This window comes from Eubalaena glacialis, chromosome 8 (assembly GCF_028564815.1).
Source record: "Eubalaena glacialis isolate mEubGla1 chromosome 8, mEubGla1.1.hap2.+ XY, whole genome shotgun sequence".
NCBI lineage: Eukaryota > Metazoa > Chordata > Mammalia > Artiodactyla > Balaenidae > Eubalaena > Eubalaena glacialis.
Genome location: NC_083723.1, coordinates 79,323,094 through 79,338,839, shown reverse-complemented (window position 1 = coordinate 79,338,839; position 15,746 = coordinate 79,323,094). Strand labels below are relative to the sequence as shown.

The 15,746-nt window shown below is 44.7% G+C and overlaps 1 protein-coding gene across 3 annotated transcripts in view; it reads left to right on the top strand.

Annotated features, from left to right (window-relative positions):
- HIBADH (3-hydroxyisobutyrate dehydrogenase) overlaps positions 1-13,078 on the top strand; it is a 129,527-nt gene extending 116,449 nt beyond the window's left edge. Inside the window, exons 8-9 of one of the 3 annotated variants that reach the window (XM_061198616.1) lie at positions 11,148-11,215; positions 13,043-13,069. In XM_061198616.1, coding sequence (XP_061054599.1) covers positions 11,148-11,210 — 63 coding nt within the window. In that variant the 3' untranslated portion in view covers positions 11,211-11,215; positions 13,043-13,069. Of the gene's footprint in view, positions 1-11,147; positions 11,254-13,042 lie in introns of those variants that run through there. The other 2 variants (XM_061198617.1, XM_061198615.1) reach the window with 2 other exon arrangements.
- Positions 13,079-15,746: the final 2,668 nt, after the last annotated feature.

Below are 15,746 nucleotides of genomic sequence, written 5' to 3'. Positions count from 1 at the left end.
ATCACCCTACCTGAAGCACTAAAAATTCATGGTGAGGCTCCAGCTTATCACAGGCAGTAAAGGCTCACAAACTATAATGGACTAAAAGAGCCATTGCCCAAGATACCACCGAGGCAAAGCCCTTTTTTTCCCCTTAAGATAAGTGTGTAGTCTACTGGATATTTTTAGAGCTCACATTTTTATATTATGCTTTTTGATTTCATTAAACCAGCTCCAAGGTTGGCTTTCATGTTTGCAGTAACGTACCCCTTGTCTTCCCTTTATTTCCCATCTCACTATTACCTCTACCCCAGCAGGAATTTTTGGTGTTGGAAGAGGGTGTGCGGTTCGATCCATCTTGCAGTTAGAACAGGAAAATACATGTGAGGAAGATGATGTTTGCATTCAGTCAAGAATTAGCCTTCTAATTTCAATAGCAAAATATGCATCCCAAACTTCAGCAGCAGTGGAAAGCAGCAGTGTTGGAAATGACGCAGCAGGAAACTTACTTGCTGAGTTTAGAATGATTACCAACTTCCATCATACTACCTTCTAGTGAAATGTAACAGTTTCTTGTAAGAGTCATAGACATTATTCAAAACCAATCCGTTTAGCAAATGATGGAATTTATTGATGCCAGAGAACAGATTTATTTAAAAACCCAAGAGTTCTGCTCTAAAAAAAAATTAAAGAAAAAAAGATTGCCTCAAATATTACAGTATCCTGAAACTTCAGAGGCCCTTAGTCGTGTCAGTTTTGACCATCTACATCCACTCTCTTTCTAAATGCCATAGAAAGGAAAAGGGCTAGAAAGTATCACTGATTTTGCTTCTTCACTGCCTATCTTTTGGACAGGTTGGAAACCTAGTCTTTGTTGGCTTTGTTTGGTTTAAGTTTTTCTTTCTTTCCAAGTAAGTAACAACAGTTACCTATCGTCTTGTGGACCTAGGACCAGCAGGAATGGCATCACCTGGGAGCAGAACCCCAGCCGCACCCAGCCCAGACCTGCTGAATCAGAATCTGCAAAATAATAGGATCTTTTCACATTCAGGTCTGAGAAGAGCTGGTGACTGAGTAGGGCTCAGCCCATGCTGTGTTAGGGGATACTGTGTTAGGTTATAATTAGTAAGTTTTTAGTTTGAAGGGGTATTCTTTGGGAGCAGAAAACACAGACAGAGCACTTCCAAAAGCAGAAGGTTTACTGATGGGATATACATGGACCTGAGCTGGAATCTGAAATCAAGATCCAAGGCAGCACTAGGGAATGGGCTGCCCTCTGCTTCTGCTGCCTCATAACTTTGTCTTCCACTTGGCCCATCATGGTCCCTCTCCGAATACTTTGTTCCATCATCATGTCCCTTCAACTTCAGCTCATATTGGTGCCTGATTTCCTCCATATTTGCCAGATCAAATTCTCAAGAGCTAGAATCTGATTGGCCCAGTTCAGTGTTCTGCTCCCAGCCACCCATAAGTCACTGGCCAGCCTATGGACTGGACTCTTTGATTAGCTCAATGGGAGGCAAATGGTCTCCATAAAGGCTGCTCCTTGACCGGCAGGCAGGGAGAGAGTCCTGAGAGGTGGGCTCCTGACCACCCATCAATCTAATCACAGCTTTTAAGAAACACAGCATGAAATTCTGAATGCATCTTGGGAAAAAGCACTTACCTGCTTCCCAAGGCAAATGTCAGTCTGAACCAAGACAATAGAAAACTTTCCTAAATTCATCTATTGCCAGACCTATTCTAGGGTAGGAAGGAGGGAAAGATGTGTATGGGGAACTGAACATTAATTTTTTTTTTTTTTTTTTTAATGAAACTCTCTAGGAGTTAAGCCAGCATTTTTTAAATTTATTTATTTGTGTCTGTGTTGGGTCTTCATTTCTGTGCGAGGGCTTTCTCCAGTTGCGGCAAGTGGGGCCACTCTTCATCGCGGTGCGCGGGCCTTTCACCATCGCGGCCTCTCTTGTTGCGGGGCACAGGCTCCAGACGCGCAGGCTCAGTAGTTGTGGCTCACAGGCCCAGTTGCTCCGCAGCATATGGGATCCTCCCAGACCAGGGCGCGAACCTGCGTCCCCTGCATTGGCAGGCAGACTCTCAACCACTGCGCCACCAGGGAGGCCCCCTGAACATTAATTTTAAGATCTTCTGTGGGCCAGTTCATTTTAGAGACATATCATGACAAGATACAAAACTATGTACATGGGAGCCTGGTGAGAGACAGTCACACTGGTTGAGATTTGCTGGGTGATTATTCAGAAGACAGGCCACCCCCTTATATCTCTTCCAAGAGCCTAATATCATAGCTGACTTTATGAAGCCTGGAAGAAATTGCTGGAGAAAATTTTAATGTTTAAAAATTATTACGGAAGGATTTGAAATCTTTAAGAATTCCAGGAACTTGAGTATTTCTAGAAAAATTGTAAATCCCAGAGCAGATATATCAGCCATCTGGGGACCAAAAACTAACCCCTTTGACGCCGTAACAAGGTAACCTGACTTTGTGGAAGCCTTGTAGTCTCATTTTAAAGGCACCGCCTGGAGTTGGTTACAGGCTCCAAAAACGGGGATTATTTGGTCTGTGGGGCATCTCTCTGCTGGTCGGGCCCCTCCTCCCTCCTGGCTCAGCCTGGACCAGGATGGCAACAGAACCGATCCTGCTTCCTGTGCGCTCTCCCCTCCGCCTGTCCCACCCACGGTTGCCCCTGCGGCCTTCCTGGAGCACAGCCGCAACTCGGACCTGACCTTCTCAGCCTTCAGAGGTTGCCAGGCAGCAGCAGGCATTACCACTGCCCCAGGCCAGCCGCGATCCCACCTCCGCTCACCTGACCACAGCCCCTGTCATTCTGAAGGGCTTCCAGTCGCATGTCCCTGCCTAGAATCTCCTCTGATCTTCATCTACCCAAATGCTGCCCCCTTTCAAAGTGGGTCTCCGATGCTGCCCCTTTAGGATCCCCCTCCTGGTTCTCTTCCTCTCAGCAGCTGTGACTCTCACACGTCACTTCCCTTTTGGGTTTTGTGGGTTGTTCAATTATAACTCAAAAAAATGACATTCCTTTCCTGTTGGGTCAGAAGTCCCTTGAGAGTGGGGACCTTAAGCCTCACATGGAGCGCACATGGTAGGAAACCAGAGGGGTAGAGTAAGGCCTGTAGCATCCGGACTCCGACTTCTGCCAGAATTCACACTCCTGGTGGACTTACTCGCTGTGGTTTGCGTGGCTTTGCACAAGTCACTGGCCTCTCCCAGACTCAGCTTCCAGATCTGTCAGGGAAGACAAGAATTGTACCCACCTCACAGGCTTGGTGGAGGCTCACTTCTGAAGCACCTCCCAGATTCCCAAGCGCCTCTCACACCAACAGCTGCTGCTCTGGTGGTTACAGGAGATGCTCAGCAAATGTCAGGCCCCAGGCAACTGCGGCACCAGGATGCCGGAGGCTCGGGTTCTAGCCAACTGCATTCACCTGCTCCTCCGTGAAGGCTTTTATAAGCGTCAAGGCTTTTATAAGTGCTGCTAACAGGCAGTATTGCTGGGTTTGAGTTTCACCTCCTCCCCAACCCCTCACCTTCTGGAGGAGGTGCTAATGAGCAGTGAAATGACCACCAGGTGGGCTGTAAGGGAGGCGGAGGCAGAAGCAGGCAAGGAGCTTGGACAACCCTCTGCTAGATGATCAGCTCTGGAATCTGCCAGACCTAACATCCCGGAGCCCCGCGCTCCGTCCCACTTGGCACCGAGAAGAGAATAACTGTGCAGGGTCAGAGCAGCAGTTCTGGTCCTGGAGGAGTTCTGGAAAGAAGCCCAGGTCACGCCTCTCTCTGTCTGGCCCTGTGAGTAAGCTCCCAGCCCCCAGCCTCCACCCGAGGCATCCTGGTTTTTTAATAGCTGCTCTTTCTCTCGAGCAGGTACCATTTTTATTGATCACCTTCTTGACAGAAATATTCAGCCACAGAATGTTCCTGGCAAGTGGCAGACTACGAGTGCCATCGGCGGTGCAGGGACTCCAGTCTTCTGTTCCAGGGCCATGGCCAGAGCAGGCAGGCCCAGGGCTGGCAGCTTCCCAGGCACCCAAGAAGCCAGTGACCTCGCTCTGTGTGTGGGGAAAAGCGGAACAGGCGGGCTTCAGTGAGCCTTCCCCTCCCCTCAACCCACAGGTGAGCGCGGGGCCTTGAAGGGACAGGCGCCCCACCACCAGGGGCAGAGAGGTCAGTGGCTCTCAACACTGCTGCACGTGAGAACCACCCAGGGAGGTGTTTTTTAAAAATACAGATGCCCAGACTCCATCCCCAGGGTTTCTTATTGAATTGGTCTGGGTTGGGGCCTGGGCAGCCGTATTTTTTAAAACTCCCAGGTGATCCTGCTTCGGCCTGACTAGAGACCCACGAACAGAAACGAACAGCGAGGACACCGCATGATATGAAAGAGAGCACAGGCCTCGGGGTCGGGCAGACGTGGGGCTCCCCCCGGACCACTGATCAGCTGCCAGTTCCTCAGGCAGAGACCCCACCTCCTGGGTCCTTGATTTCTTTAATCGGCAAAGGGGAGGTGCTGATGCTGCCGTCCGTGAAAGCTGTTGTGTAGTTAATTGAGGGAAGGCGTGTACAGCACTCAGCCCTTAGCAAAGTCTTCCTTTCTCTGTATTTGTAGGCCAACACTCTACAAATAACAGAGAATTCACTTAAGTAATAAAAATTGAACACACTCTACAGTACTTGGTCTATACTTCTTTACCCTGTTGAGGTTCCACTGACATTAGATCAGAGATTCTCAGTGGGGGAGGGAAGGAAACATGTTCCCTCATGAAGGCACATCAGAAAGCGGGTAGAGAAGGAGGCACAGTATACTTTGGAAAAATCATGAAATAGGCTTGACGCCAAGAGAGACTTAGATGGGCTCTATCTCCCATGTTACCTAAGTGGCAATCTTTTACAGTGGGCAGAGAGCATGCCTGACCTCTTCTGTGGAGGGAGAGGCTGTATCTTCCTAGGCTGTAGGCTATACAAAATACTTAAAAAGGTAGTGTGGGACAATGTTATTCATGCCTCTGCTTTGCTAGATGTGCAGAAATATGAGTGACCCACGGAGAATGGTCTCCTAACAAGTCTATGCTCTTAATACCCTACACCAGGGTCAGTAAACTATGACCCAACGGCATGCAGCTTGTGTTTTCTACTGCCTGTGTTTTTCTACTGCCAATCTAGTAAGAATGATTTTTACATCTTAAACACTTACACAGACACACACACACGAAATATGCAACAGAAACTTTATGTGGCCTGCAAAGCCCGACTATCTGGCCCTTTACAGAAAAGTTTGCCAACCCCTGCCCTATGCAATACTGCTTCTGTAGCCCTGCCTGGACTAATGCCAAGAAGTAGATGAACCTGACTTATTCTAACATTTTCTGTAACCATTTGATTTTCTAGGGCTAGTGTGTTGCAGATTGAATTCCCTAGGAAGCAGACTCTGAGAGGGAGTTTAATGAATAGAATGTTTATTAAGGAATGCCTTTGGTATCATCACCTGTGGAAAATGGAGGAGGGGGGGAGTTGGAGTAGATAGAGAAGCCACGCTGTGATGCAGGCCCAGCAATAGACTCAGCCAATTCCACAGGAGCTCTGGACGTAGAATATCCCCTCAGAGTGTTCCCAAGTTGTACTGAGATGTCTGGGCCTTTATGCTCCTGTAACAATCAGTCATTGGATATCGGCCACTTGGGAAGGGGCCACACCTTGGGCCAGGTGGCTCTCTGGAGCTGAGGCCATCCCTGAAGGAACTGACAACTGAAGGCTGCCTGTCCAACACTCCCAGCAGCTGGGTTAGCAGATCTTTTGTTTAAGGTGGATCTGGGAGGTGCATTACTATGTCCAAGACATAGTACAAACATTCTAGGGCCATGACTGTGGAATCATTACAGGTGGGAGTGATTTTTCTAATCTCTTTATCCCCTGAAGTACTTAGCATAGAGTCCTCCAAGAAGTAAGTATCTGATGAGTATATATTCATTGAGAGGATGGATGGATGGATGGATGCTTGGATGAGATGAATAAATTATGTAAGTTTAAGCATGAGGACCTTATTTTCTAGTTCTTTGGTCTTCCTTTCATGGTTCTTTTCTGCTCCCTCTACCCTCCCCTAACCCAATCCATTTTAAGCTTAAAAATCACCTAGTAATAAAATGCAAAGAACAGAGATGTTCAAAAATATGTGTGGAATGAATAAAAAAATGAATCAATTACTGAAAAGAATTTTAAATCTAAAATAACTTAAAGTTCTGAGTATTCCAGTGTATTTTGTTATAATTTTATTTTTCCTGAAACTCTTCCAAAGCCTCTATTTTAAAAAAATTTAAATCTTTATTAAGAAGTAATTCTTGCTTGTAAAAAAAAAAAGGAAAAAAGTATATAAAGTAAAAAACTAAGTCCTCCCTTCGTAATTATATTAACAGCATGTTTTGTGTTCTTTTAGATTTTTTAAATGTATATACTATCATTTACTTATATGTAGATGTGTCTATATGTCTAAAATGGTATTATCAAATATTTTCCCCCCAAAAGCATATGATAGACATCTTGAGGTCACTATATCAATACGAAAGACTGTTGTTTCTTTAAAAGATGCAATGTCCTGGTCATATCCTCAGCCCCAAGAATTCAACAAAGGTGATTTGAATTGAATTCAGTTTCTAAAGTTTGCTCCCCCAGAGCCTTTATTACTTTAGATCCCGTGGGTTTGGAAGCCGGGTTAGGATGGGGAAAGAGCTACTAAGAACTTGCCTGAGGGAGAGGGGCTAGCAGTGTTGTTAAAATCTTGCATGAGCCATGAGGGGAGCTGGTGCTCACATGAGAAGGTGGAGTCTGGCAGATCTTCCTCTCATAGAAAGATGGAAGGAATGTGATAGAACTAGGATAGATCCCTCCCTGCCAGGCTTAGAAACCCCCAGTTGTCTAGGGAGTTCCCTGGTAGCCTAGTGGTTAAGATTCTGAGATTTCACTGCCATGGCCCGGGTTAAATCCCTGGTCAGGGAACTGAGATACTGTGAGCCATGTGGCATGGCAAAAAAAAAAAAAAAAAAAAGAAACCTCCCAGTTCTCTAAAAGGCATGATTTCTATGGTACTCATCCTTAATCGGTGTCCAAAGGTCACTAACTGACATAGGCTTTATGGGGCACAGAAAACCCATTGTTTCTGATGCTTCCTTAAGAAGCCAGAAACCATGAAACACCATGCCCTGAGGTCCTCAACACCACGACACTCACCTCCTCCCGAGACCCACTTCTGTTCATCAGGAGCCTTGGAGAGGGAAGCGCTATTATAGAATACCACCTCATCCTCTCTCCTTCCAAAGGCTGTTCTTAAAATTAGCTTAAACAGGAAATTAATAACACTGATATACTTGACCTTTGAAAAAGAAACATTAGACTCTCTTTCTGGTAGCTGCGGAACTCAGCTCTAGCCACAGAAGTGTGTGAGTCACTCAGAAAAGGGGCCAGTAGCTGCAGATCTCACCAATTCAAGTGAGGGGGGCAAAAGGCAAATTAAAATGTTATCTTGTGGATGCATCAGCTTGGTTTCCCAGGTATTTGGTGTGTGGAATTGCAGACTGTATTTTCCTTCTTCTCCACAGCCCCATGCAGTAGAATTGGGACAGTAGAACTGACTCACTACAGGCTTCCACCCCTCGGCCAGAATTAGACCTCAGGGAGGAAAAGGCAGTGTGGTGTGTACTCAGACATCAGGATTTAGTCTCACTTGGGCCTTGGTTTGCTAGGAAATAGGCAACATCATGGATCAGTCTCTGACCAGTAAAGTGGGGGAAAGTAGATAAACCACAAAGAAAGGATCCTTGAATGGCTATCTACCCCAGCTTTACCCCAGGCAGAAGTGATTTTCTACAGTTTTTGTTGGCAATTCTTTTGATATTCAAAGGAACAAAGAACAACTAACTCAATAATAATGACAAGAAACAGACAGTGGCCAATTATCCAATAACAAGGGTTAAACATATTTATAGGAGCCCTTTAAAAACTGAATTTCATAATAGGTGACAGACTTTTACTTTCAGTAGTGGCAGATAAGGAAACTTGGATCAACTTATTTGTTGAGAACAATTAGAAAAGCTGGGCCAACTCATTTTTTTTAAAAATCCACTTGAAGGCATTAGAGAGTGAATAAGGCAGAAAAGAATTACCAGGTTAAGATTTGGGAGAGGATAGACACCCAGAGCAATGGAAACCCAGTGGCATGTAGGGTCACATCTGCCAATTACAGAAGAGGTGGTTGGGAGGTTGAGAAGCTAAGCAGGGCTCTGGTAGCCTTGCAGGACATGGGGAGACAAAAATTGGAGTCTAAGGCTTCCCAAGGTGAGGGAGCCTAGTAAGCATCCCATAATTTGGGTGATACCCCTAAATATCTATATTTTGGAAGTAAAGGTGACCAGAAGTAAACTAACTCTCAAAGAGTCTGAACCCCAGTTTCAAATCCTCTCATATCTGAATTTGGATTGCTATGTCCCTAGTTATCATCCAGAAGCAAAGATGAATCCTTTCTGAAGGAATGATAACATCACCCTAGACTTCAAATTCTTTCTACTGTTTTTCCTATCCAATTTCAGACTCTCAATCAAAAATAACCAGACACACAAGGAAAGAAAACACACATATAAAAATCCAGAGAAACAACAGACCCACAGGAACAATGGTATTATCCAGACAATAGAGGTATTAATGAAGATTTTAAAATAATCATGCTTGATATGTTCAAAGATATAAAAGATAAAATTGAGATTTTGGGCAGAGAAAAATGAAATGGAAACTGTAGAACTGAAAATGTCAGTAACTGAACTGAAGAACTCATTGGATGGGTTTAATAGAAAATTAGACATAGCTGTATAGAAAATTAATGAACTGAAAGGTCACTAAAAATATTTGGAATGATATTTTGAAGGATGAGGAAAAAACAGAAGAAGGAATAAGAGACATGGAGAATCTGTGAGAAGGTCTAACATAATTTGTAAGTGGAATCCCAAAAGTGGAGGAGAGAAATTGAACAGAAGCAATTGCAGTGATAGTTGCTGGGAATTTGAAAAAATTGATGGAAGACATCAAGCCACAGATTCAAGAATCACTACAAACTCCAAGCAGGACTAATACACGAAAAACCAGACCTGGGCAAATCAGAGTAAAATTGTTCAGAACATCTTCAAAGAATTGACAGAAAATCACTGCCAGTTTAGAATCCTATACTCAGTGAAAATATCCGTCAAGAATGAAGGTGATTTTTCAGCCAAAAATGGATGAGTTTGTCACATGTACTAAAGGAAATACTAAAGAGTGTTCTTTACTCATAAGGAAAATGATCACATATGGAAATAAGAGGTGTAGAAAGGAATAAAGAGCGATGGAAAGTGTAAGTATGTAGGGAACATACATAAATATTGATTATGAAGATGCCTTGTGGAATTTATAATATATATAGAATTAAAATACATGTCAACAATATCACATGAGATCAGAAGTGGAAGAGGGGTAAAGTAGTGACCTAAGGTTCTTGTATTATCAGAAGAGAGTAAAAATACAAAATAACATTAGACTTTTTAAAATCAAAGATGTATATTACAGTCTCTCTTAATGACTCTAAGAATGGTAAAGGAGTGTATAATGTGATACATGCAATCACCCCCATGCATACATGCACGCACACATAGCAAAAAGATAGGACGGTCCATCAAAATGTTAATTGTGGTTATATATGGATAGAAACAACCTGGTTAATTTTTTCCTTGCTTGTCTATATTTAAATTTTTCTTCATCTAACGTGTGAAGAAGGGAGAATAAAGGGAGCCTTGTAATTTTATGACTTGTCTATTTCCCTTTTTAGCTCTTCTGAGCTAAAGCTAGATGATTAAAAGTAAAATTTGCCATTAATTTAAAGCCTGTTTTTCCACTTAAAAATATAACCTGAATAACTTTCCCTGTCATTAAGTATTATTATATAATATTTTTAATGGCTGTAGAATAGTTCATTGTATAGCTGCTCTATAATTTATTTAACCATTTTCCTATTGTTGGACACTTGGATTATTTCCAAATTTTAGAAGTAATAAATACTTCTAATGAGCATTCCTTCATACATGTTTTTTCCTGAGGATATATTCCTAGAGGTATAATTGGGGTCAAAGGGCCGATGAAATATTAAGTTTTTTGATTCATATTACTAAGCTGCCTTTCATTAAGGCTGTATCTAGTTGCTTTTTAATTGACCAGTATAAGAGTACTGAGAATATATAAATAATAGTTTTTAACAGTGTCTGTGAAAGCTTGAAGCTTGCTGTCCATGCTAGAGAATTATTCCCAACAGTGCAGGATTGTGTGGAATTCACAGAAAGGGAGTAGTCTGATGAGTTTGTGTTAGTCTGGGGAAGCTTCATGGAGGAGGTGAGGCTTGAAAGCAGGTAATTGACTGGTCCAGAGGTCAAGGAAACAGCTGATGTGAAGCAGAGGCCCGCCTGTCCCCAGTGGGGAGATGTCTCAGAGTGGCTGGAGGGGAGAAGGCACTTTGTGCTGCCAAGTGGAGCAGGAGCAGGCTGGCTTTAATGGCTGGGGACGGGGCAGCCAGCCCGTGCTGGACTGGATAAAATGGGTACCAGGGTCAGGGCTCTAGAGTAAGGCAAAGTCTTGATGCAAGGGATGTATCCGTGTCCTCATTTGACTCCCATACTTGATGATTCGTCAGAAATGGAAAGAAATTGGGGCTTTTCTCCCTTTCATTATATTAGGGGGGAAAAAAAAAACCCACCAACACTGCCAATTTGCTAGATATTCTTGGAAGGATAATAAAATAAAACTTTCTTCTTCTTTCAGCAGAATGGAATTAGACTCACCTTGTTACAGATTGTGCTGCTACCAATTAAACAGAGAGAGAAAAGAAACTCTGCTGAAACATTCTACATTTTTCAGCTGCTTTTATTTAATCTATGTAGTTTAAATTCCCCAAGGACCTTAAACTAAATTGGCCACCAAATATTGAAAAATAAAAACAAACTGTTAATTAGAGGGATTGCAAAGAATGCTTTTCATTTGGTTTAGGGAAGTGGGGGAGTGGAGAGGATGTGGGATGGGAACCCCTTTAAAGGTGAGGCAGAAAGATGTTTAGGGCACCTTTCTTTCTCTCCAGGGATTTCAAGTAAAGATTTGTAAAGACTCCAGGAATAGCCGAGACAGCGCTGGCTCTTGTTAAATCAGGTAGGGACCTCATTAGAGGTTGATGAAAACAGGCGGTCTCCCCGCTGGGAGAAGGTGCAAGGAAGCCTGAGTGGAGACCTGCGCAGGACCGCCCCTGAGGAGACGCCCCACTCGCGCCCGCCGGGACCCGCGGCTGGGCGTCCTGAGCCCCAGGGGATGCCCAATGACGGCTGCCAGGGCAGACCCCACTCCCAGCAGCCCGCCTAGTCAGACCCTGCCGTTGCCTACACACACCCTCCCCACCTGCCTGGAAGCAGCCGCTTCTTACTGGGGCAGATCACCTGGGAATGCATCTGGCCTGGCAGAGGAAAAGGTGCCATCCCTGGGACAGCGGCGGGCAGCGGTGCCCTCTCTCTGCATGCGCCTGGGTACCGCGTGGCTGCCGGGTTTTGACCCCGATCTCCACCCTGCATGGCCTGGACTTCAGGGCCATGTCATTGGATTCAAAAGCAGGACTTTGGGAGTCAAGAAAAGGAATCTTGGATTTTTAACTTGTGAGTTTTTGTTGTTTGTTAAACTACTAAAGAGCATGAGGTGTATTGAGTGATAGTCACACTGCCCAGGTGACTATAGGCGACTTGCTTTTCCTCTTTGAACCTGTCTCCTCTCTGGAAAATGGGGCTAAGAATAAAACACAGCTCAGAAACTGTTGTGAGGATTAGGTGAGTTGATGCTGTTAACCATCTAGTAGGGGCCTGGCCCAGAGGAAGTGAGGGCAAATAGGACTTATTCACACTCCACATTCCCGGGGAAAGGCTACCTGGGTTGGGACCTCCACTGCAGTCAGGGGTCAAGTGAAAATTACAGGCTTCTCATTAAAAGAAAAATATATTTCTTTTAAAAAAATTATGTAGGACAGATGAATTCCTTCTGGGCAAATATGCCCAGTATGAAGTGGGATTCAGAGGTAAGAGAAGCGTGCAGTCATCTGTAGGACTCCCAGGCCAGGTGAGTATCCAACAGAGGAAGCCAGACCCCAGAGAAATCAGAGGAGCTGGATTTTATCAGCTACTTAGTGCCCTGCTGCTCTGGTTCAGGCCTTTGTTTCCTTGATTTTCTCTGCATCAAACGTGTGTACTGTTGTGGTGATTCTGGCCTATGTGGGAAGCCTGTGAACAATTATGTAAGCACCAAGATGGGATATATTTATTTGTCCACACGATTTCAGTCAAGGGAACTTTCCACTCCACCAAGCTCTACACACCAGAATTTAGAAGCCTGTGCTTTAATTTTGCCTGATTCAGGGTCTAATCATAGTCCACTAGGTGACCAGCCTCTAGCATGAGTACTGCCCCTGTGCCATGGAGGTGCTGGCTCAGTCCATCAGAGTGGGTGGAAGGGGAAGGGGGTCCAGGGCTGTGACTTCTTCAGGGGGGTCACCGAGAGCCCTGGTCATTTGCAGATGGGCCATTGCTAAGGATGCAGTGTGGTCTTGGAGGCCATTGAGCCTCACGGGAAGGCTGCCACTTCTGGTTGGCTCCTGGGGCCTAGGCTAAGGTTAAATTGCACCGGCAGCAACCCGGTGGTGGAGCTCACAGAGCCCCGTGTGGTGTAGGCATTGCTTCTGCATGGGCAGCCTTCCCCTTCAGAAACAGGGAGGGTTTTGGGTGCAGGGCGGTAAATCATGCTTTTGAAGGTCACTCAGAAACCTCTCCTGCTCTCCAGGCAAGGCCTTCACTTTCCCAGCATTTGCCAGGCTTCCTCACTCTCTCTGCATCCTTAAGATAGTCCTATTTTGCTAAAAATATGTTAGCAACTGACATCTTGGAAAAGAATGAATGGGACAAGTCAGAGTTTGATGCTTTGCCTCTTAAAATTCACATCCAGTTTGCCAGACGGCAGGAGTGAGAATGATATTTGATGTGGACAGCTGGCCAAGCCACCCAGAGAGAGGCCCCTCCTCATCATCAGAGCCCTCACCATGAAGCCACGTCTCCTAGCTGAGGAAACCAAGGTAATGTTCCCCTGCAGCCCACCTTCATGTGGATCCTCCCTCCCTATTTCCTCCACATCCCTAGAAATCCTAGCTGTACATCATTAGAAATGTGATACCTAAGTATTACATTTTCAATAATGTGCTCACATTATTCCTTCAGCCCCCAAATGTGTCATTGCTGTATACTGTATAGGGCAGTATCCTTTGCTGTGTATTTACTGTGTTGGGATTTTTAATCAATTTTACTGAGTAATACATGCACATAGTTAGAAACTGAACGTGTCCAAAACAATATGACAAAGAATAGGCTCCCTTTCTCTGCCCCTCTCCCACCCAGGCCTTTGTTTCCCCTGCACAAGGAGCAACCCCAGTTACTAGTTTTCCTGTGTCCTCCCAGAGCTAGTCTACATATATACCAGCCTGTGTGTGTGTATGTGTGCCCGCATGCGTGTATATACACCGTATCCTTTTCGAACCTCAAGAGGTGGTACACTGTAAGCATTGTTTTTGCGTATTAATTTTTTCACTCAATAGTATATCTTGGAGTTTGTTTCATATCAGAATGATCTGCCTCATTCTGTGTGCCATAATTTAACCAGTCCTCTACTGCTGAAAAACTGTGTTGTTCTCACAGTTTTTCAGCAGTAAAAGATTTTTAAAATGTTTTTAAAGATGTTTTTTAAAAGATTAAACTGTGTTATAATCTTTTGAAATATAAACTATAGAGAATATTCTTGTGCATAGTTCTTTGGGTACAATAGACGTATCTGTGATTATATCTGTGAGTTAAAATCCTACTCTTAGATTGCTGAGTCAAGAGGCATACGTATTTTAAATTGTGACTGTAATGTTCTACGTGTTTGTCCACCTGACAGTGTATCGGGGGTAAGGGTTAAAGTATGACTAAGAGACATGTTATTAAAATAGCATTGAAAAGGGTGTTAAAGCAACTTTACACTGCATTGAAGAAGTATGGAGCTTTCCGCATGTAAACTACCCTCAGAAAGCTTCTGTTGCAGGAAAACAATAACAGCATTTATCAAATCCTTAAACTACATGTCAAGCATTGTGCTTGATACACATGATTTCATTTTACCCTTAGACTACCCCATGCAGAGTAATCTTCATCCCTCCTTTCAGGATGAGGGGACAAAAGCACAGAGAAGTTAAGTAACTCACCTACCACACTAATATGTGGCAGAGCAAGGGTTTGAACCCAGGCTGTGTGACTCCAGAGCTTGGATCTCAACCCCCTCGCTGCCCTGCCTTATAATAAATAACGTGGGACACAAAGACACTCACTCTGTCTGTGTGTACTAACGCTGCAGGAGCATTCCAACAAATACCGTATGTGAACAGAGTTCAGCCTCAGTAACACAAAATAAGGACAATGCTTATCCCAGTTTTGCTCATCCTGGTGGCCAAACCTTGAATGTAATAGTTAGGTTAGGCCTACAGATTGGACCTCCCAGGTCCAGGTGTCCATATAATGTGGGTTACAGACTCTGAGTGTGTTCTTTCATTCAGGGCTTGTGCTCTGGATCCACCTCCACCGCTCTCCACACCGCTCTGTACCTCGAAAAGCGAGCCTCCAGGGGCTGCCTGGCCCAGGCTTCCTGCCCTCTGGCTTCTGGTTTGCTTTGGCCAAAGGGAGGTACTGGCAGGAGATCAAAGGGCAGGAGTTGAGAAAGGTCAGGGTATTTATCCCCCTGGCTCCTTCCTTCCAGGCTGCAGTCTAAGACGTCTTAAATCTTGACATCTGCTTCTTGCCTCCAGTCACTAAATCTCAGATATTGCTTCTGCAGTTCTCTTTAAGAGGTCTTTTCAAACTGAGCCTTTGATTTCTTTGGAAGACTCTGTTTCCAACATGCTCTGCAAAATTCTGGCTCTGCCAGCAGAAGGCCTCTGTCTCTCTCTAAACTGGGTGTGCGTGTCTCCATCCTCTCAGGAAGAACCAGCATTGCTCTGCACACTATGACAATAGAAGTGTTGTTTGTGGAAACTCCTTTTGCTGGAACCACTTCTTTCTTGTAACAGGGATAGCTCGCCCTCACCTTCACTTTGTCCAGGCACAATTATCCTGTGCAAAGCCATTACCTGGCCCCTCATGAAGGCTTCTCTGGGTGTTACTCTCTAATCACTTCACAGCAGATTGTATTTTCAAAGATGGATGCAGTAATATCTCCCATCCCCCATGCTCTTCTGCAATGTGACCTTGACAGTCTTCCCATCAAGAGGTGGGATTTTTGTCCCTCCCCCTGCTTGGATCTGAGTAAGCTTGTTGTTGTTTCCATCAATGGAGTATGGCAGAAAGCATTCGTTGTGACTTCTGAAACAGGGTCAAAAGGCCAGTTGGCTTTGATCTGGTCTTCTTGAAATGCTCACTCTTCAAAGGTCCCTTCTTGGGACCCTTCCTCTCAGAACTTAGCTAGCAGGCTGTGAGAAGCCCAAGGGCAGTAGCCCAGCCCACAGTCCCAGATGAGCTAGCCTTCCACCTATCCCAGCTCAGGTAGCAGACAAGGGAGTGAAGAGCCCATGTGGGAGATAGATCCTCCAATTCCAGCAATTCCAGCCCCTCGTAGTCCAAATCTTCCC